The sequence below is a fragment of the Ornithorhynchus anatinus genome, chromosome 5 (genome assembly GCF_004115215.2).
Source record: "Ornithorhynchus anatinus isolate Pmale09 chromosome 5, mOrnAna1.pri.v4, whole genome shotgun sequence".
Taxonomy (NCBI): Eukaryota; Metazoa; Chordata; class Mammalia; order Monotremata; family Ornithorhynchidae; genus Ornithorhynchus; species Ornithorhynchus anatinus.
In genome coordinates, this window is record NC_041732.1 from 63,559,228 (window position 1) to 63,581,846 (window position 22,619).

General features: G+C 44.0%; 1 protein-coding gene across 4 annotated transcripts in view; it reads right to left on the bottom strand.

Annotated features, from left to right (window-relative positions):
* The window catches only part of DNAJC16 (DnaJ heat shock protein family (Hsp40) member C16), a 50,372-nt gene that overhangs the window by 26,868 nt on the left and 885 nt on the right, over positions 1-22,619 (bottom strand). For all 4 annotated transcript variants that reach the window (XM_029065400.2, XM_029065399.2, XM_029065398.2 and 1 more), the window contains exons 2-4: positions 16,102-16,286; positions 8,852-8,918; positions 4,512-4,851 (exon numbers count right to left, since the gene is read on the bottom strand). In XM_029065400.2, the coding sequence (XP_028921233.1) occupies positions 4,512-4,851; positions 8,852-8,918; positions 16,102-16,268 (574 nt within the window). In that variant the 5' untranslated portion in view covers positions 16,269-16,286. The remainder of the gene's footprint in view (positions 1-4,511; positions 4,852-8,851; positions 8,919-16,101; positions 16,287-22,619) is intronic.

Below are 22,619 nucleotides of genomic sequence, written 5' to 3' on the forward strand. Positions count from 1 at the left end.
GGATGAAGAGGAAAGGACTAATTTTAGAGATGTTGTGCAAGTTGAAGCGACAGAACTCGGCGACAGATTGAATATGGGAGTTGAATAAGAGAGCCGAGTCGAGGATAATGCCAAAGTTGTGGGTTTTGAGACAGGGAGGATGGTGGTGTTGTCGACAGTGATGGGTAAGTTGCAGGGAAGCCAGGGTTTGGGTGGGAAGACGAGGAGTTCTGTTTTGGGCATGCTAAGTTTGAGGGGTCAGTGGGACATCCAAACAGAAATGTCCTGGAGGCATGAAAAGTGGGACTGTAGAAAAGGAGGAAGGTCAGGGCTGGAGAGAGAGAGAGATTTGGGGATCACCCCCACAGAGGTGGTAGTTGAAGCCATGGGATTGAATGAGTTCTCCAAGGGAGTGGGTGTAGATGGAGACTAGAAAGAGACCCAGAATTTAGCCTTAGAGGACTCCCGCAGTTAGGTGGTGGGAGTAGAGAAGTGGCAAAATAATCTTAATCCAGTGATATGGGGAGAAGATGGAGGGGATAATAAAAATAATAATGTCATTTGTTAGTGTGCTGAGGTAGATTGAAGTTAATCAGATTAAACAGAATACTCGCCCCACATAGGCTCATACTTTGCTCACAGTCTAAGTAGGAGGGAGAACAGTCATCCCCATTTTACAGTTTAAGAACCTCAGGCACAGAGAAGTTAAATTGCCTTGTTCAGGGTCACAAAGCAAGCAAGTGGCAGAACTGGAATTAGAGCCCAGGTCCTCTGAGATCCAGGCCTTGCTAGTGTCTGTTTCCCTCTGCTAGATTGTCTACTCTGAGGGCAGGGATTGTGTCTACTATCTCTGTTGTACTCTTCGAAGTGCTAAGTTGCTTTGCACACAGTAAGCGCTTAAAAAAAAAAATCCCTACTGATTATGAAAATTTCCTGCTCACCCAGAGATCATTATGGTTTATGATTGGAAAATACGGTTCCCTTGGCAGGATTCGTTTTTACGTCATATAAGCTTATTTACTAGCCTGGGTTTGGACTAGATAGTGCTACAACTGCAGCAGTAATTTTGCATAATATTCTGCTGTATTGTGCTCTCCCAAACAGTACAGTCCCCATTCCCTGTGAAGGTAAGAAAACAATTGCCCCATTTAGACTGTGAGCCCGTCATTGGGCAGGGATTGTCTCTATCTGTTGCCGAATTGTACATTCCAAGCGCTTAGTACAGTGCTCTGCATAAAGTAAGCACTCAATAAATATGAATGAATGAATGAATGAATGAATGAATAAATGAATGAAAGTGCAACCAGGTCTTGTGGAAAGATCACAGGCCTGGGAGCCAGAGTATCTGGGTTCCAATACCAGCTCTGCCACTTACCTGCTGTGTGACCTTGGGCAAGTCACTTCACTTCTCAGTGACTCAGCTTCCTTAACTGCAAAATGGGGATTCAAAACCTAGTCTCCTTCCTACTTTGACTGTGAGCCCCACGTGGGCCAGGTACTGTATTTGGCTTAACTTACACCTACCCTACTGCCTAGAACAGTGCTTGACACATAGTAAGCCCTTAAATACCACATCCTACCTCTGGCCTGGAACGCCCTCCCTTCTCACATCAGACAGATGATTGCTCTCCCCCCAATCAAAGGCTTATTGAATGCACATCTCCTCCAAGAAGCCTTTCCTGACTAAGCCCTCCTCTCACTCCCTTCTTCACCGCTCTTACTTGCTCCTTCACTCATCCTCCCTCCCATCCCCAGAGAACATATGTATACATCTGTATTTATCTGTAATTTATCTATTTATTTATATTAATATCTGTCTCCCCTTCTAGACTGTGTGCTCGTTGTGGGCAGGAATGTGTCTGTTATACTGTACGCTCCCAAGCCTTAGTACAGTGCTCTGCACACGGTAAGCACTCAATAAATATGATCGAATGAATGAAAAAACAAAATCCTAGTTACTCTAGGTTAAGGATTAGAAAGGATTTTGAATTAAAGTATGTTCTCAAGTTTTTGAGGGGATTCATGAAATACCCTTTAGGGTCTCTTCTTCCCTGCACTTTCAGGATCTCATGTTTAGCCACTTGGTGGAGGTGCTAACCCTATATCCAGCCTAAATTTAGTACTAAATAATAATAATAATAATAATTATGGTATTTGTTAAGCGCTTACTACGTGCCCGGCACTGTACTAAGCGCTGGGGTGGACAAGCAAATCCGGTTGGACACGGTCCCTGTCCTCTGTAGGGCTCACAGTCTCAATCCCCATTTTGCAGATGAGGTACCTGAGGCCCAGAGAAGTGACTTGCCCAAGGTCACACAGCAGGCAAGTGGCAGAACCTGGATTAGAACCCATGACCCTCTGACTCCCAGGCCCGTGCTCTATTCACTGGGCCAGGCTACATCAGGAGCCTGGCTCCTCCAGGGATCAGCCTCTTGGAAAGGCCCCCTAGTACTGTCTGGAACCGATTCGGTTCAATTCTGCCTGACTCTCCTAATGAGGGACCGCTGACTGTGGCTTAAATGATATGGTGCTGAATCCATCCTGCTACAGTCAAGCTTCAGGAAGTACAACCTGGTTACTAGACGTTTTGTGAACAAAAGACTCCAGGCAGAAAGATTTAAAATTAAGAAAATGTTTACACATCAGTCGATAGTAGTAAGTGATTACCCGCTGGGGTTAGAGCACTCTAATAAGCATCTGGGAGAGTACAACAGAATTAGCAAACGATTGCTGCTCTCAAGGCAGGGTTACACTGACATAGATAAGCACACATCTATGTTTCTATATATATGATATTTATAAACATACATCAATATAGCTGTTTTCTGTAGAACAGAAAAAGCAGCATGGCCAATGGATAGAGCATGGGCATGGGAGCCAGAGGGACCTGAGTTCTAATCCTAGCTCTGCCACTTGTTTGCTGTGTGACCCCGGGCAAGTCACTTCAATTTTCTGTGCCTCGGTTACCTCATCTGTAAAATGGCTGCGAGCCCCATGTGAGAAAGGGACTGCTTCCAACCTGACTAGCTTGGATCTACCCCAGTGCGTAGTACAGTGCCTGGCACAGAGTAAATGTTTAACAAATACTATTAAAAGCAAAACAAAAAAACAGTTTACTTACATAAAGATCATTATGCACTATGGTAAATTCAGCTCCCTTTACGGAGTCAATTCTTAACTCATTAGATTATTTACTAATTATCTCATGAGTTCTTACATTGGTTTTCCCTAGATCTGGCATTCTGCTTTATATTAAGGTGGAAGGAGGAAACAGCTCTAGAGAGGAAGTGAGGCATTGCCAGCCATTCACTGTGTCTTTGTACAGATCCATTTACATTCTCGACTACTTAAACATTTATTTCATATAGTCACCTTCCCAGTGTCATCTTCTTCCTGTCTCTCCAGTCTTTTTTTAAAAATAGTAATAATAATTATGGTATTTGTTAAGCACTAACTATATGCCAAGCACTGTTCTAAGCGCTGGGGTAGATACAAGGTAATCAGGTTGTCCCACCTGGGGCTCACAGTCTTAATCTCCATTTTACAGATGAGGTAACTGAGGCACAGAGAAGTTAAGTGACTTGACTAAAGTCACACAGCTGACAAGCAGCAGAGCGGGGATTAGAATCCACGACCTTTGACTTCCAAGCCCGTGTTCTTTCCGCTAAGCAATATGTGCCAGGCACTGTACTAAAGACTGGGGAGGATACAAGTTTAGGGAAGCAGCGTGGCTCAGTGGAAAGAACCCGGGCTTGGGAGTCAGAGGTCATAGGTTCGAATCCCAGCTCTTCCACTTGTCAGCTATGGGACTGTGGGCAAGTCACTTCACTTCTCGGGGCATCAGTTACCTCAACTGGAAAATGGGGTTTAAGACTGTGAGCCTCACGTGGGACAACCTGATTACCCTGTATCTACCCCAGTGCTTAGAAAAGTGCTCTGCACATAGTAAGCGCTTAACAAATACCAACATTATTACTGTTATTATTATTAAGGTTGGACAGAGTCCCACATGGGGCTCACAGTCTTAAACCTTATTTTACAGTAATTGAGTCAAGGGACGTTAAGTAACTCGCCCACCATCCCACAGCAGATAAGTGGCAGGACTTGGATTAGAATCCTGGTCCTAAACTCTTTCTGAGCAGGGATCCTATCTTGAACCTCTCCTGAACTCTCTCAACCTCTTAGTCCAGTGCTTTGTATAGAGTAGATTGACTAGGTACAAGAAATTCTCATGGTTTCTTCAGACACCAAAATCAGAGCTCTGTTCAAGGGGTTATCCGCAAGCCAATCCTCTCAGAAATCAAAATCTGACACGGAAGTTTCAAACTGAAACTAGTCACACAAAACTAAAGGGACGACTTTGTCGAAAGCCTCTCTCTATCACACGCTCTGGATTCTGTTAAACTTCAGGCACCAATGGAGGGAAATGAAAACGGTTTCCTCTCTCCCGCCCTCACCGTCAAGAGCCAAACGGCTCTTGCTACAGTGCGAGAGTCTTGCCAAGGCTGACTAGGTGAGCAATCGCTTCTTACCCAGTCCTTCAAGTTCTTGAACCACTTCCTTCCAGATGGGTTCGATGTGGACACAGCTAAAGCACCAATCGGAGGTGATCTTGATGAGGTAGGGCTTCTTGAAGCTGTCTGGAAGCACCTCATTTACGTAATGGGAGAAGTGCAGTAAGTATTTCTCATCTGAGGAGTCTCGTCGCTCAGAATTAAAAGGGAAGTGAAAAAAGGATTCGTCGAAGTAAAAATTTTCATGGAAATGGCGGAAGTGATGGCTCTGCTGCTGCTGCTGGTGGTGGTAGCCCTGATTCTCGCCCGCATCCCCGTAGCGATCGAAATTCGCTCGTTTTTCTTCATTGGACAGAATCTGTCAGGAGAGAAGAATGTGAAAAAGAAGGAAATAGACACTCAGGGATTCATTCATTCAATCAACTTATTGAGCGCTTACTGTATGCAGAGCACTGAACTAAGTGCTTGGAATGTACAATTTGGCAACAGATAGGGCTCACAGTCTAAAATTGGGACACAGACAGCAAAACAAGTAGACAGGCATCAAAACCATCAAAATAGATAAACAGATAAATAGATACATATACATCATTAATAAAGTATATAGAGTAATAAATAATATATACAAATATACACAAGCGCTGTGGGGAGGGGAACGGGGAAGAGCAGAGGGAGGGAGTAGGGGCAATGAGGAGGAGAGGAGGGACAGAGGGAAAAGGAGGGCTCAGTCTGGGAAGGCCTCCTGGAGGAGGTGAGCTCTCAGTAGGGCTTTGAAGAGGGGAAGAGAATTAGTTTGGCGGATGTGAGGAGGGAGGACATTCCAGGTCAGCGGCAGGATGTGGGCCAGGGGTCGAGGGCGGGACAGGCATAAACGAGGCCCTTTGAGGAGGTGAGCGGCAGAGGAGCAGAGTGTACGGCCTGGGTTATAGGAGAGAAGGGAGGTGAAGTAGGAGGGTGCCAGGGGATGAAGAGTTTTGAAGCCAAGAGTGAGAAGTTTTTTCTTCATGCAAAGGTTGATGGACAACCACAGGAAGTTTTTTAGGAAGGGAGGGAACATGCCCAGAGCGTTTCTGTAGAAAGATGATCCGTTCTGCAGAGTGAAGTTTAGACTGAAGCGGGCAGAGACAGGATGAAGGGAGATCAGAGAGGAGGCTGATGCAATAACCCAGTCGGAATATTATGAGAGATTGTACCAGCAAGGTAGTTGTTTGGATGGAGAGGAAAGGGTGGATCTTGGCGATGTTGTGAAGTTGAGACCGGCAAGTTTTGGTGATGGTTTGGATGTGTGGGGTGAATGAGAGAGCAGAATCAAGGATGACATGAAGTTTGCGGGTGTGTGAGACGGGAAGGATGGTAGTGCCGTCCACTGTGATGAGAAAGTCAGGGAGAGGACTGCCTGGACTGCTGGTCTTCTCCTAGCCCCTCTTACCATAAAAAAACCTATTATTTTAGTTATACTGTGATTTACTAATTTTAGCCTGATTTCCCCCCCCTTCCTTTGCCTCTGTTGCCCTTTTCTGCCCTGTTTTGGACTAAGGATGGCATCTGAATCGACATCCCTAAATTGATCCTTGGGGACTTCAATATCCATTCAGATGTTCCTGACAACCCTTTCACTGACCGCTTCCTCTCACCCAAGTACACTGACCTCCTGGTTCCATCCCACTTCACCCACTCACCTACTCCCACCTCCTCTCAAAATCTACTCCTTCCACCTACACCTCTGACCCCATCCCTTTGTACCATGTCAAAACACTTGTAGTTTCCCTTCTTCCTTCCCTGACCACCGTCTTCAACCGTTGACTCTCCAATGGCTTCTCACCAGCTGCCTTCAAACATGCTCATATATCCCCCACCTTAAAAAAAAATCCTCCTTGGACTCCATGGCTCCCTCCAGTTATCACCCCATCTCCTTCCTACCATTTTTCTCCAAACTCTTTGAGCTAGCTGTCTATAGCTGCTGCCCCTACTTCCTCTCTTGGACCCCCCTCTAATCTGGTTTCCACTTTCTTCACTCCACAGAAACATCCCTCTCAAAGGTCACCAAAGACCTCTTTCTTGACAAATCCAAAGGCCTCTATTTCATTCTAATCTTCCTCGACCGCTCGGCTGTCTTTGACACTGTGAACCACTCCGTTCTCCAGGAAACGTTAATCAATTTAGGCACCAAAGACCTCTTTCTTGACAAATTCAGAGGCCTCTATTCCATTCTGATCTTCCTTGACCGCTCGGCTGTCTTTGACGCTGTGGACCACTCCCTTCTCTAGGAAACATTAATCAATTTAGGCACAGATCTGAGAGGACACTGTCAGTGAAGGCTCTTCACTCCTCTCTGGCTACTCCTCAGTCTCTTTTGAAGGCTCCTTCTCTGCTTCCCACCCTCTAACTATGGGAGTCCCTCAAGGCTCAGTCCTGAGTCCCCTTCTATTCTCCATCCCACCCTCTCCCTTGAAGAACTCACTCATTCATTCACTGAAGTTCTTCCTAATAATAACAGTAATAATCATAACTATGGTACTTGTTAAGCACTTACTATGTGCCAGGCACTGTACTAAGCGCTGGGGTAGATATGAGCAAATCAGGTTGGACACAGTTCCTGTTCCATGTGGGGCTGACAGTCTCAACCCCCATTTTACAGTGGAGGTAACTGAGGCCCAGAGAAGTAAAGTGACTTACTCAAGGTCACACAGCAGACAAGTGGCAGAGCCGGGATTTAGAACCCATGGCCACCTGACTTCCTGGCCTGTGCTCTATCCACTATACCATGCTGCTTCCTATCTTCAGGACATTTCTACTTGGATGGTTTGCCAACACCTCAAAACAGAATTCATCTTCCCACCCAAACACTCCCCTACCCCATCTTTCCCATCATTGTAGATAACACCACCACTAATGAACAAGTCCAGAATCTTGACATTATCCTTGACTCTCATCTCTCCCTTTCTACCCATGTATTCAATCTGTCACCGAATCCTATGGGTTCTGTCTTCACAACATTGATAAAATCAGTCCATCGACAGCATTTATTGAGCAGCTACCATTTGCAGAGCATTGTACTAAGCGTTTGGGAGAGTACAACAGAGTTGGTAGACATTTTCCCTGCCTACAAGGTGCTTACAGCCTAGAGGGAGAGACAGACATTTATCCCGCCTATACTCCATTCTGCTGTCCACATCATTTTTCTAAAGAATCGTTCAGTTCTCATCTCTCCACTCCTCAAACACCTCCAGTGATTGTTCAACAACCTCTGCATACAAAAACGTCTTTCCATTTGCTTTAAAGAGCTCCATCATCTTGTCCCCTTCTCCTAAATGTTTTCCTACTGCAACCCAGCTCACACACCTTGCTCATCTAATGCCAATCTACTCACTGTACACCTTGATCTTGCCTACTTCACCCCTGACCCCTTGACCATGAACTTCCTCTGGCCTCCAACTCTCTTCCCCTCCAAATTCTGTAGAGCACCACTCACAAAGCTCTTCCAAAATCACAACTCCTCCAAGAGGTCTTCCCTAAATCCTCATTTCACCTACTCCTTCTCCTTTCTGCATTGCCTCGGCACATGGATCTGTATCTTTTAAGCATCTGATATTCACCCTCCCCTCCTTCAGCCCCACAGCTCTTATGTACATATGTGTAATTTATTTTAATGTCTCTCTTCCCCAGTAGATTGCAAACTCCTGGGGGTCAGGGTACGTGTCTAACAAGAGTACAATCTTCAAAGTGTTTAGTACAGTGCTCTGCACACAGTAAACACTCATTGAATACCACTGACCGATTGATCTACACATAGAAGATGATACCCATGGGTAAATACTCTGAGTGATTGAATGATACCCATGCATTCTTCTTGGTGCTTTGTATAGCTGCTTCCCATAGCATATGACTTTAATAATGGGGATTATTATTCTACAGCCCAACTCGCTACTCTGTAAGCTTGTTCTGGGCAGGGAATGTGTCTGTGTATTGTTGTATTGTACTCTCTGAAATGCTTAGTACAGTGCTCTGCACTTGGTAAGGGCTCAAGAAATACAAGTGAATGATTGATTTCAACCACACAACTATCTGGACCGATCACTAATTTTATATGTGAAGGCCTCAGTGATGTTGCTTTACCCAACCAACCAATACCTAGCTCAGTTATTACACGCCTCAGTTATTACCGGCCACAAACGGATCAATATGAGAAACTGAACTAGTATCGGGTGCCTGAGGGATCTACAGCGGCATTAGGCATGTGCATTCGATTAATCACATTCCCTTTCCACTTTCCATTAGCTTTGACAGAACCAATAAACTGAGGCACATTATACAGCAGGTAACAGAAGAAACCCAAAATAACACATCTGGTCTCATACCTCATAAGCCTTGCTAATTTGAATGAACTTGTCTTCTGCTCCTGGGTCTTTATTTTTGTCAGGATGCCTGAAACACAAACAGATCATAATGAGAATGGACTTCTTCTTGTCCAGTGTCCTTGCATATGCTAAATACTTTAACAAACATCAACGTTTGGTGAGAAGTTTCTCAAGGTAAATTAGGACAGCTTGCTCTGTCACACAGCTAAAATACTTGGCACAAATGTGGCCTCAGGACACAAAGCAATTTATTCACCATCCAACCATTGATAGCACTGCCGTTCCATAAAACATCACAATCAAGTGGATATGTGGATATAAAATATATTACCTGTAATCAGGAAAATGGCCAGATAAACTCAAGAGCTCACTTTTTTCTCAGTGACGATAATGTAAATAGAATATTAACAATATTGTAACTTTAAAATGGGTTAACATTACCACCGGCTAGATGAGATGACTCAAAGAGAAATAAGATCTTTTAAAAAAGGCCCTTAACACCACACAGAGAATTTGCTCAGCAGCCATTCCGGTCTCAATCATTTATTCTTGAGGCTGACAGAGGCACTAATCAGTACATTTATTCAGTGCCATTTCTGATACCTACTTTACCTTTGAATGGCTTTTAGTTAGACATCATTAGATCCTACCGCTTTGTCAGAAACAAGGAAAGTCACAGTTCAGCAATTATTTTATATTTCAAATCTGGAACAAAAAATATTACATTGATTCAGGTATTTTTTATCTTCCCTTTATGAAAAAAACTTAAAGGATTTGAATGACTGTTTTCTATTTGCTACCCAGATTGAAACTAATCTTGTTTGCATACTGTAACAATCAACAGGAATGGAAATTACTACATGCAGAACAACAAGCATCCTTGAAATAATGAACCTGCACAAGTCCGAGTAGATATATCTTTCATCGGAACATGTTTGAAAATTAGAATCAAGAATAAGGTTCTATAGTTGTGAAAGATATAAAACCTGTTGACAAGAGTTTAAAGTTGAGTCTGGAATGGCATTTCATCTCCTTTTGGAATTGGTGACACTACTGGAAAAAAAAAAATGAAAAAAAAAAAGCCCTAAACTGGAATGCCCTAGGCCAGATAATGTGAAGGTGACTGTTTTTAGACCTAAAGAAATAGACAGTGATGGCCTAAAACAATGTCTGAATCATGAGGAAAGATGTTCCAGGTCTCTAAAATATAACTTCTTATAAATGGTATTTAACAGTTGCTATGTGTCAGGCACTGTACTAGGTGCTGGGGTAAAAAGAAGATAATTGGGTTGGACACATCCCTGTCCCACATAGGTTTCACAGTTTTAATCCTCATTTTACAGAGGAGGTAACTGAGGCACAGAGAAGTGAAGTGACTTGCTCAAAGTCGCATAGTCAGGTGACAGAACTGGGGTTAGAAATTAGTGCTCTGACCTCCAGGCCCCTGCTGCTTCCACTAGGCCACACTGATTCCCTTAAAAGAGAACAAGACAAACCCAACCCAAAGACTTTTTGAGGACTGCCAAGGAGAGACATGAAAACCTCAGTGACCGGGAGGGAGCCACAAGGAAGAGAGGGGACTGTTTTCCTGGCATTTCCACCCCAAAATGGGAGTGGCCTCATCACACAGGAAGGAGACACCAACACTTAGATAAAAGTAAAGCCCTTCTCTCATGAAAATAGAGTGCTGGGGCAAATTTCAGCACCCAGAAATACACCAGGATCCAGAGCATAGTTTTTAGATCTGAAAACTGGAAAAAAAAAAAAAGAGTTGTGGTCCAACCTACCGTATGCACTACTAAAACAAAAGTGGCCTAAATATTCATGGCTCCCTTGCGTGACACTAAGGGGGTTAAAACACAGATATAAAATGAATATAAAGAAGCCCAAGATGACCTGGACTGATAACCATAAGTTGATATGCAGCGTGGCTCAGTGGAAAGAGCATGGACCTGGGAGTCAGGGGTCATGGGTTCGAATCCCAGCTCCACCACCTGTCAGCTGTGTGACTGGGCAAGTCACTTAACTTCTCTGTGCCTTAGGTCCCTCATCTGTAAAATGGGGATTAAGACTGTGAGCCTCACGTGGGACAACCTGATGACCCTGTATCTACCCCAGTGCTTAGAACAGTGCTCTGCATATAGTAAGCGCTTAACAAATATCAACATTATTATTATTATTTGATAAAGCATACTATACCTATTTCCCTCAGCTCATCTTATCTTTACCTCAGGATTTCAAACTTAGGAAAAAGGCATACATCTCAAAGTAAATTTAAATCATTTATTAAGGATAGGGAGGTTGAGAATCTTCCTGGGACCACAGCTGGCTGAGATCGGCATCGACTCACCAGGTTGAGAAGAAAAGAGGATCTCCTAGAACATTTCAAATTATTTTAAGGCAAGAAGGTAAAGGTCTGATGTTACAACAGAGCAGACATCCACCATAATTATCTAACCACATTTTCCTCTGCTGTAACTCACAGAGAGGTCCAGTGGAGAAAAACAGGAAGTACCCTACCACGGAGTTCAATGTCCCAACTCTTCTACCGAAAGGGTGCCTAAAGTACTGCTAATCAAAAGGATAGCATAGTTTAGACCGGGTGCTGACGTACCCTGAAAATATCACAAAAAGAATGAATCTGCTTGCACTGTCTTAATTGAATGAAAATCCAGTTATTTCTATTATGATTGATTAGACCTGCTGTTGGTCCACTAGAAAGAGCACTGCTCTGGGAGTTAGGAGGCCTGGGTTCTAGGCCCATTTCAGTCTATGACCGGCTAATGTGGAGCAGGGTGGCATATTTGTGCTTTGCAACGTGCCGTGCCTCTGCCCGTCTACTTGCTCACTGAACTCCATGCCCTACCAGGAACGTGGAGAAGCAGCGTGACCTAATGGAAAGAGTACAGGTCCTCTAACCTGGGTTCTAATCCCAGCTCTGCCGTCTGTCTGCTGAATGATCTTGGGCATGTGACTTCTCTTTGCTTCAGTTACCTCATCTGTAAAATGGGAAATAAATCCTACTCCCTCCTACTTGGACTGTGAGCCCCATATGGGAGAGGGACTGTGTCCAACCTGACTAGCCTTAATCTACCCCAGCACATAGTAAATTGGAAAGAGCCCGGGCTTGGGAGTCAGAGGTCACGGGTTCGAATCCTGGATCTGCCGCTTGTCAGCTGTGTGACCGTGGGCAAGTCACTTCACTTCTCTGGGCCTCAGTTACCTCTTCTGTAAAATGGGGGTTAACTGTGAGCCTCGCATGGGACAACCTGATTACCTTGTATCTACCCCAGCACTTAGAACAGTGCTCTGCACATAGTAAGCGCTTAACAAATGCCAACATTATTAAAAGAGAAGCAGCACGACTCAGTGGCAAGAGGACGGGCGAGGGAGTCAGAGGTCGTGGGTTCTAATATCAGCTCCGCCACTTATCAGCTGTGTGACTTTGGGCAAGCCACTTAAATTCTCTGTGCCTTAGTTCCCTCATCTATAAAATGGGGATGAAGACTGTGAGCCCCACGAGGGACAACCTGATTACCTTGTATCTACCACAGTCCTTGGCACATAGTAAGTGCTTAACAAATACCATTAATTTTATTATTAAATAAAAAAAGAGAAAAAGTTAAGTCCATCTAGCACTACACGAGCCACGAGCACCATGGCCAATTCCTCTGAGCAGGACTGCAGTCCTGAAGTCCCGGGACCGAGGCTTGTCCATTGGTCCTGACATTTTCATACACCGATATAATTGTTTACTTCCTAGAAAGCTATTATTGGGAGGGAAATTTATAAATTATATAGAGTAACTCTGTGGAGCTCTGGCTTCATCATTATTGTATTTGTTAAGTGCTTAGTATTTGCCACATTGTACTAAGCACGGGGGGGGGGGGGATACAAGCAAATCATGTTGGACACAGTCCCCGTCCCACGTGGGGCTCACAGTCTCAAACCCCATTTTACGGATGAGTTATCTGAGGCACAGAGAGATGAAGTGACTTGCCCAAGATCACACAGCAGACAAAGTGCAGGAGCCGGAATTAGAACCCATGACCTTGTGCCTCCCAGGCCTGTGCTCTATCCACTAAGCCACGCTGCTTCTCTCTACTTTTCAATAGGCCTTTAGAGCTCATGGGATCCTAAAACTTTCAATTCCACCCTGTTAATGGAGGCAGTTAGGAAAGCTCAAAACAGCTGAGAAAACTGGACAAAGCTTAAAATCAATAGCATTTATGGAGTGCTTACTCGGTGTGGAGCACTGAACTCTTTGGAGGAGTACAAAAGATTGGAAACACATGAAAAAATGACGGTATCTGCAAACGAATGACTGTGCAGTGTACTTTGTTTTTCTTAAAAACAAGAGACACGTTAACCTATTAACAGGGAAGAATTAGGAAATAGCACGGCTTACTGGAAAGGGCATGGGCCTGGGAGCCAAAGGACCTGGGTTCTAATCCTGGTTCTGTCACCTGCCTGTTGCTTGACCTTGGGCAAGTCACGACTTCTCTGTGCCCCAGTTTACCTCATCTGTAAAATGGGGACAAAAGAACTGTTAAGAATGTGAGCACTATGTGGGATAGGGACTGTGTCTGATCTGCTGATCTTGTATCTACCCTAGGACTTAATACAATTCTTGGTACTTAGAAGGCACTCAAATAACACTATTATTTCTAATAAAACGTTAGCAATTATGTGATCTTCACCACCATAAAATGCTGCCAGGGCTCTGGGCACCCAATTCTTGTCACTGTGAAGGTTTAGATAACATTATGAAATATTTACTGCTTTATATAAAATCTTCAAAAATCATTTTTAAAAGTATGTATACATATACATAAGTGACCTGTAATACAGCGGGGTAAATAAGACACCTGCACATCCAAGTCAAGGGTTATTGGACAGTGGTGTCTTCCTCTTACATCCCTCCCTCCCCCACCATCTCCATGGTGGCACCCCCATAATGAGTCTCCATTTCTGCATGCCTCCTTCCATCCCCAAACCCGTGCCTAATAAAAATAAGTTTAAAATCAGAGTGAGGCTACCATGAATCTGAGTTTAACCCGGATTTATAATTTAGTCTGTTCTCTGACTATTCAGGTGCAAGTGGTCTACCCACACGCTTGGTTTTCATTCTCCTCTCCTGTTCTTTCCTTTTGGACCGTGTTACTGCTCATTATCAGATGGTGGACACAGGAAAGGTGAAGGAATGACACTCAAATTCTAGTTTGGGCATTTCTGATAAAAGAAAAAGAATCTGGAGGGGGAGAAAAGGGAAACTTTGCACTAAAATGGGAGTTTCGAATGACAATAAAACCACACACGGCATGGTAGTTGTCATCCTAAACTGAGGCACTGAGTGAAATTGTATCTTCTAAATCTCTGAGAAGGACATTTCAGATTTTTCATTAGAAAAGACTTGGGGTAAGTATGTAAGTATGGTATTTAAATTTCATGCAGAAGTGGAGGAATAGGGATCTTCCTATTGCCTTCCTTCCCCTCAATTTTTCCACCACTCATTCCATATGAGAAGCAGCGTGGCTCAGTGGAAAGAGCATGGGCTTTGGAGTCAGGGCTCATGAGTTCGAATCCCAGCTCTGCCACTTGTCGGCTGTGTGACTGTGGGCAAGTCACTTAACTTCTCTGTGCCTCAGTTCCCTCATCTGTAAAATGGGGATTAAGACTGTGAGCCCCACGTGGGACAACCTGATTCCCCTATGCCTACCCCAGCGCTTAGAACAGTGCTCGGCACATAGTAAGCGCTTAACAAATACCAAAAAAAAAATAAAAATGTCACTCTCATTCATTTACCATAACTACTCTGTAAGGGGTTGAGGAATGTACTATAATAGTAAAAGATGGGGCATCTCTGTCCTCAGTGTACTGCATTCCTCTCCTGAACCCTTCTTGTCTGTGCCCTTCTGGGGAGAAGGCTGTTCCGCTGCTGCTGCTGGGAAAATCGGAATGCACCTCATCTGTAAAATGGGGATGAAGACTGGGAGCCTCCCGTGGGACAAACTGATGACCCTGTATCTCCCTAACCGCTTAGAACAGTGCTTGGCACATAGTAAGCGCTTAATAAATACCAACATTATTATTACCCATCTTTCTCTCCCAGGACTCCGGCCAGGTACTCCTAACTTTACCTCCCTGGAGCAGAACCGCTCACTAGGCCAAACTGCATCTTGATTGCTCTTTGATACTTCCTTGAAAATGATCTTCCTCCACTTCCTAAAACAGGCCCATCGTTCTCCTGTCACTTCACACCTTGTAACCACAGTCAACTAGATTACTGCTGGCACTCTCCCCCTTAAAAGTGTAAAGCAATCAAATTTATCAGAGGTATTTTTTTGAGCACTCAGTGCTTGCAGAACAGGGTACTAGGCATTGTACTGAATGACAAGGTGGCTTATTCTTTCTTCCTATTATTTCTTGCCTCCAAATTATTCTCACAGCTTCGTTTCCACTTGACCCGCAGCCTGCCTGATAAATATAAATAGTGCCTTGCTGAAACTGTTTTTAGTCAAGCTATGTGAGTTTTTAACTGTACCTGTGGATTTCACTTACTTATGCTATGCCTGTTCACCACTCACAATCAATCATATTTACTGAGTGTTTACTGCATTCAGGGCATTGTACTGAGCACCTGGGAGAGTACGACATAATTTAAGACACATTCCCCGCCCACAATGAGCTTCCACTGATATATAATAAGGTGGGTACTATATGAAGATATAAATCACAATTTTTACCAAGGCATTTCTTTTAGTAATGCTTAATTTTATTTAATTCTTGATTACTTAAAAAAAAAAATCCAGCAACAATCAGTTCTCATCCTTAAAAGCATTTGTAGCTTCTATCCTGAAAGCCATTTTCTACAAAAAGCCTGGATGGTGTTCCCGCTTTTTGATACAAATGTTATTGCTTTAATTAGGTGGTTAAAACATCAAAATAAACCTTTTTATTCATTCTTAATTTTGGGTGCAATTAAAATAACTTCATTTTAGCTTAGATTCTAAACTTTTATTTAAAATATATGTCAACTGTCAAGGCAAAGTTCTAGAAATTCTTTGTCTGCTATACCACATTTTTCTAGATTTAATTTTTCAAAACACAAGTGAATGTAACCTTCAGTCACAGATATAATATGCCATATACACAGACACATATTGTACATGCAGACACTAATGTACTAGGTACTTTTATTTTATTTAGGTCTATCTTAAAACTAGATACTAAACTTATTTTTCACCTACCATTCCCGGGCAAGCTTCTTATACGCCTTTTTAATTTCAGCCTGGCTGGCTGTTCGGCTGACCTCTAGGACTCTGTACGGGTCAAAATCCAAAGCGGAGAAAATTTGCAGGACTAAAACCAGAACTATCAGGAAGTGCCAGGAAATGTTGAGTTTCTTCAGTTCCATTTCTCTTCCTTTCCAGAGCTGAAAAGATTGAACAGGCAACAAGTTTCACTGGCGGAACCCAGTTACAGAATTGCTTTCTAAGGATACACAAAATACAAATTAATAAATGCACGAAAAAAACCCCCAGAAGAAACACAGGCAGAAAAAAGTACCAGTTCAATCGAACTGATCTGTTGAATGAGATGGAAGTACCCAAATCCTCTGATAATTTCTAGGTTGATAAATAGGACTATTTTATTCCAGGAGCCACCTCTGAAATGATACGACTCCTCTAGCCTGTGAGCTCCTTTCATTCAATCATTCATTCTTTCATTCAGTAGTATTTACTGAGTGCTTACTATGTGCAGAGCACTGTACTAAGCTCTTGGAATGGACAAATCGGTAACAGATAGAGACAGTCCCTGCCCTTTGACGGGTTTAAAGTCTAATTGTATTTACTGAGCACTTACTGTGTACAGGGCACTGTTCTAAAAGCTTGGGGGAGTTCAAATTAACAACAGCACGCAGTAAGTGCTCAATAAATACCACTGATGGATAAGAAATGAGAGCAAATGACAATTCGCAAAAATTCCTGGCCCACGAATAGCTGGGAGGCCACCAAGGCCACATGAAATTCATTTTAAATATTCAGTAGTAGAACCAGGCTAATTCATCTCAATGAAAGGAAGAAACTGTACAAATGTGGGGGGAAAGAATCCCGGCAGTTCCGCAACAAAGGGTACAGTGTCATTTATTTTGCAGAGTGGTCCATTTTTTAAAAAAATTCCACATTAAAAACGTGGAGTAATATTTCTCAAGACAGAATGTGAAACGGCTGAGGTGTCTGTGGAAATTTCAGTAGTCACCAGTAAGAGTGAAAACTGACTGGCTCCTACCGTAATTGTATTTAAGAACCTTTTGCTGGACACTCATTTTTTTTCCCCTCCTTTCTCTAACCCCAACCCCACTTTGGGGGAAATGCATGTAGTTCTCTTCCTATTTTAAATAACGTGATAAACCATATCCCAAACAGAAGAGAATGTGAAATAAAGAGCCAAACTCCTGCAAGTCGAGTGGTCTCAATGACCAAGATCGATCAATGGTATTTACCGAGTGCTTACTATGTGCAGAGCACTGTACTAAGCACCTGGGAGAGTACAGTCAGCAGACCCGTTCCCTGCTCAAAATGAGTTTACGGTCTATAGGAGATGAAAAAAATAAAGCAATCCCCAGTTCTTTAGAACATGTTCCAGTTTGGGTATATGATTTCATTATAAATACTGTATTTGGGGGGGAAAAAACCCAACACAGAACTTGATGACTCATTACTATAAATCATTCCTTACAATGGGGCTGGGATTATTACAAAATATTACAGTTATGTATATAGGTTTTCCTTACCGAGGCTTCTACCACAACATGATCAAATTCAACAGCATTTAACTCCCATACACCCCTACACTAAAAACCAGAGAGGCTATTTTTTTTTTTTTAAGAAAAACAACAATTCACAACGTATATTAAGAATGTGTCCGCTAATTCTGTTGCACCGTACTTTCCCAAGGGCTCAGTAGAGTGCTCTGCACAGAGTAAGCGCTCAAGACACCTCCTCCAAGAGGCCTTCCCTAAGCCCCCCTTTCCTCTTCTCCCATTCCCTTCTGCATCACCCTGACTTAATCCCTTTTTTCCACCCCTGTCCCAGCCCCCCAGCATTTATGTACAGATCCGTAATTTTATTTTTAATATTCACATTTGTCTCCCGCCTCCCCCCAAGACTGTAAACTCATTGTGGGCAGTTGAATGCATCTGTTTATTGTTGTACTGTACTCTCCCAAGTGCTTAGGTCAGTGCTCTGCACAGAGTAAGTGCTCAATAAACACGACTGATTGAATGAACAAATACCATCGACTGATTACATTAATGAGCAAAGTCAGTCAATCGTATTTATTGAGCACTTACTGCGTGCAGAGCTCTGTACTAAGGGCTTGGGAGGGTACAATGTAACAGACACATTCCTTACCCAAAATGAGCTTAAAGTCTACGGGGGAGCAGACATTGATGTAAATAAATACATTTTTCAGACGACAGTTTTACTGAACAATAAAGAATCCCACCTCTGCCACTCGTCAGCTGTGTGACTGTGGGCAAGTCACTTCATTTCTCTGTGCCTCAGTTCCCTCATCTGTAAAATGGGGATTAAGACTGTGAGCCTCACGTGGGACAACCTGATGACCCTGTATCTCCCCCAGCGCTTAGAACAGTGCTCTGCACATAGTAAGCACTTAACAGATACCAATGTTATTATTAATGTAGTTCGAACTAAGCGGTTAAGACAGATGACTATTTACTCCTTGCCACTTATTAATGCTTCCTATTTAGTGAAGATTATAACGTGCTTCTCCACAATTCGGCTTTTGGATTTTCACTGCCCCGGATATCTATCATTCATTTATTCAAGGGTGTTGATTAAGCACTTATTGCGTGCAGAGCACGAGCAGCATGGCCTAGTGGCTAGAGCCTGGGCCTGGGAATCCGAAGGTCATGGGTTCTAATTCCACCCCTTGTCTGCCGTGTGACCTTGGACAAGTCAGCGTGGAAAGAGCCCGGGCTTAGGAGTCAGAGATCATGGGTTCTAATCCTGGCTCCGCCACTTGTCAGCTGGGTGACTCTGGGCAAGTCACTTAACTTCTCGGTGCCTCAATTACCTCATCTGTAAAATGGGGATTAAGACTGGTTATCCTCATGTGAGATAACCTAATTACCTTGTATCTACCACAGCGCTTAGAACAGTGCTCGGCACACAGTAAGCGCTTAACAAATACCAACATCATTATTATTATTCTCTGGGTCTCAGTTTCCTCATCTGTAGAAACAGGGAGACTGTGAGCACTCCCCAGTCGTGGGACAGGGACCCGATTTGCTGGTTGGCGGTTAGTCCAGTGACTGCCACATACCACAATTACATATGTGGTAGCAAATACCACAATCATTATCATAATTAAAGATTATAATTGATGTTAATGATGATCAATGCTACTGATGCCTGTTTACTTGTTTTGCTGCCTATCTCCCCTCTTCTAGACTGTGAGCCCGTCGTGGGCAGGGATGGGCAGCGTGGCTCCCGAGCCCGGGCTTGGGAGTCAGAGGTCTTGGGTTCTAATCCTGGCTCTGCCACTTCTCTGTGCCTCAGTTCCTTCATCTGTAAAATGGGGATTAAGACTGTGAACCCCACGTGGGACAACCTGATCACCTTGTATCCTGATCACCTTGTATCCTCCCCAGTGCTTAGAGCAGTGCTTTGCACATAGTAAGCGCTTAAATGTCATTATTATTATCACTCTTATTAGTAAGCACTTGACAGATACCATCATTATTCCAACAGTGCTTCCAGCGCTTAGAGCAGTGCTTTGCACATAGTAAGCGCTTAAATACCATCATTATTTCAGTGCTTACAACAGTGCTTCCAGTGCTTAGAACAGTGCTTTGCACATAGTAAGGGCTTGACAAATGTCATTATTATTATTAGTAAGCACTTAACAAATACCCTCATTATTTCAGTGCTTTGAGCAGTGTTTTGCACATAATAAGCACTTAACAAATGTCATTATTATTATTAGTAAGCACTTAACAAATACCACCATTATTCCAGCGCTTAGAACAGTGCTTTGCACATAGTACGTGCTTAAGAAATGTCATTATTATTATTAGTAAGTGCTTAACAAATACCATCATTATTCCAGCAATTAGAAAAGTGCTTTGCACATAGTAAGCGCTTAACAAATATCATTATTATTATTAACGAATAAGCGCTTAAATACCACTATTCCAACAGTGCTTCCAGCGCTTAGAACAGTGCTTTGCACACGGTGAGCGCTTAACAAACGCCATCATCATCATGATGATTCTCTGTCGCTAAACTGCACTTTCCAAGCGCTTAGCCCAGTGTTCTGCATGCCGCAGATGCCCAATTAACACGACTGAATGGGAGGATCATTCATTTATTCAACAGTATTTATCGAGCGCTTACTCTGTGCAGAGCACTGGACTATTGAGCGCTTGGAATGGCCAACTGGGCAACAGATGGAGACCATCCCTGCCCCACAACGGGCTCACAGTCTAAAAGGGAGAGACAGACAGCAGAGCAAAACATTCACTCATTCAATCGTATTTATTGAGCGCTTATTCTGTGCAGAGCACTGGACTAAGCGCTTGGAATGGACAATTGGGCAACAGAGAGAGACAATCCCGGCCCATTCATTCAGTAGTATTTATTGCGAGCTTACTCTGTGCAGAGCACTGTACTAAGCACTTGGAATGGACAATTCGGCAACAGAGACAATCCCTGCCTCACAGCGGGCTCATTCATTCATTCAATTGTATTTATTGAGCGCTATGTGCAGAGCACCGGACTAAGCAAGACAGACAAGAAAACAAAACATTCAATCGTATTTATTGAGCGCTTTCTATGTGCAGGGCACTTTCATTCATTCGTATTTATTGAGCACTTACTCTGTGCAGAGCACTGTACTAAGCGCTTGGAATGGACAACTGGGACACAGAGAGAGACCCTCCCCGCCCCACAACGGGCTCACAGTCTAAACAGGGGGAGGCAACAGCAAAGCCAAACATTCACTCATTCAATCGGATTTATTGAGCGCTGACACTGCGCAGAGCACTGGACTAAGCGCTTGGATGGGCAATTGGGGAACGGAGAGAGACCCTCCCTGCCCCACGACGGGCTCACAGGCTAAAAGGGGAAGGCAGACAGCAAAACCAAACATTCACTCATTCGATCGTATTTATTGAGCGCCTATTCTGTGCAGAGCACTGGACTAAGCGCTTGGAATGGACAATTGGGCAACAGAGAGAGACAATCCCTGCCCATTCATTCATTCAATAGTATTTATTGTGAGCTTACTCTGTGCAGAGCACTGGACTAAGCGCTTGGAATGGACAATTCGGGAACAGAGACAATCCCTGCCTCACAGCGGGCTCATTCGTTCATGCACTCAATCGTATTTATTGAGCGCTTACTATGAGCAGAGCACTGGACTAAGCGAGGCAGACAAGAAAAAACATTCACTCATTCAGTCGTATTTATTGAGCACTTACTATGTGCAGAGCACTCATTCATTCGTTCAATAGTACTTATTGAGCGCTTACTATGTGCAGAGCACTGGACTAAGCGCTTGGAATGGACAAAGAGGTAACAGAGAGAGACAGTCCCTGCCCTTTGACAGGCTACTCTGTGCAGAGCACTGTACTAAGCGCTTGGAATGGACAATTAAGCAACAGAGAGAGACCGTCCCTGCCCAGTGACAGGCTGCTCTGTGCAAAGCACTGGACTAAGCGCTTGGAATGGACAACTGGGCAACAGAGAAAGATCCTCCCTGCTCAACGACGGGCTACTCTGTGCAGAGCACTGGACTAAGCGCTTGGAATGGACAACTGGGCAACAGAGAGAGACGATCCCTGCCCCACAGAGAACTCATTCATTCACTCAGTCGTATTTATTGAGCACTTACTACGAGCGGAGCACTGGACTAAGCGAGGCAGACAAGAAAAAACAATCACTCATTCAATTGTACTTATTGAGCACTTACTATGTGCAGAGCACTGTACTAAGTGCTTGGAATGGACATTTCAGCAACAGATAGAGACCATCCCTGCCCAATGATGAGCTACTCTGTGCAGAGCACTGGACTAAGCGCTTGGAATGGACAATAGGGCAACAGAGGGAGACCCTCCCTGCCCACTGATGGGCTATGTGCAGAGCACTGTACTAAGCGCTTGGAATGGACAATTGGGCAACAGAGAGAGACCCTCCCTGCCCAATGAGGAGCTACTCTGTGCAGAGCACTGGACTAAGCGCTTGGAATGGACAACTGGGCAACAGAGGGAGACCCTCCCTGTCCAGTGACGGGCTACTCTGTGCAAAGCACTGTACTAAGCGCTTGGAATGGACAATTGGGCAACAGAGAGAGACAATCCCTGCCCAATGACAGGCTACTCTGTGCAGAGCACTGGACTAAGCGCTTGGAATAGACAATTGAGCAGCAGATAAAGACCCTCCCTGCTCACCGACGAGCTACTCTGTGCAGAGAACTGGACTAAGGGCTTGGAAGGGACAATTGGGCAACAGAGAGAGACAATCCCTGCCCAATGACGGGCTACTCTGTGCAGAGCACTGGCCTAAGCGTGCAGAGCACTGTACTAAGCGCTGAGAACGGACAATAGGGCATCAGAGAGAGACCCTCCCTGCCCAATGACGAGCGACTCTGTGCAGAGCACTGGACTAAGCGCTTGGAAGGGGCAATTGGGCAACAGAGAGAGACCCTCCCTGCCCAATGACGGGCTACTTTGCAGAGCACT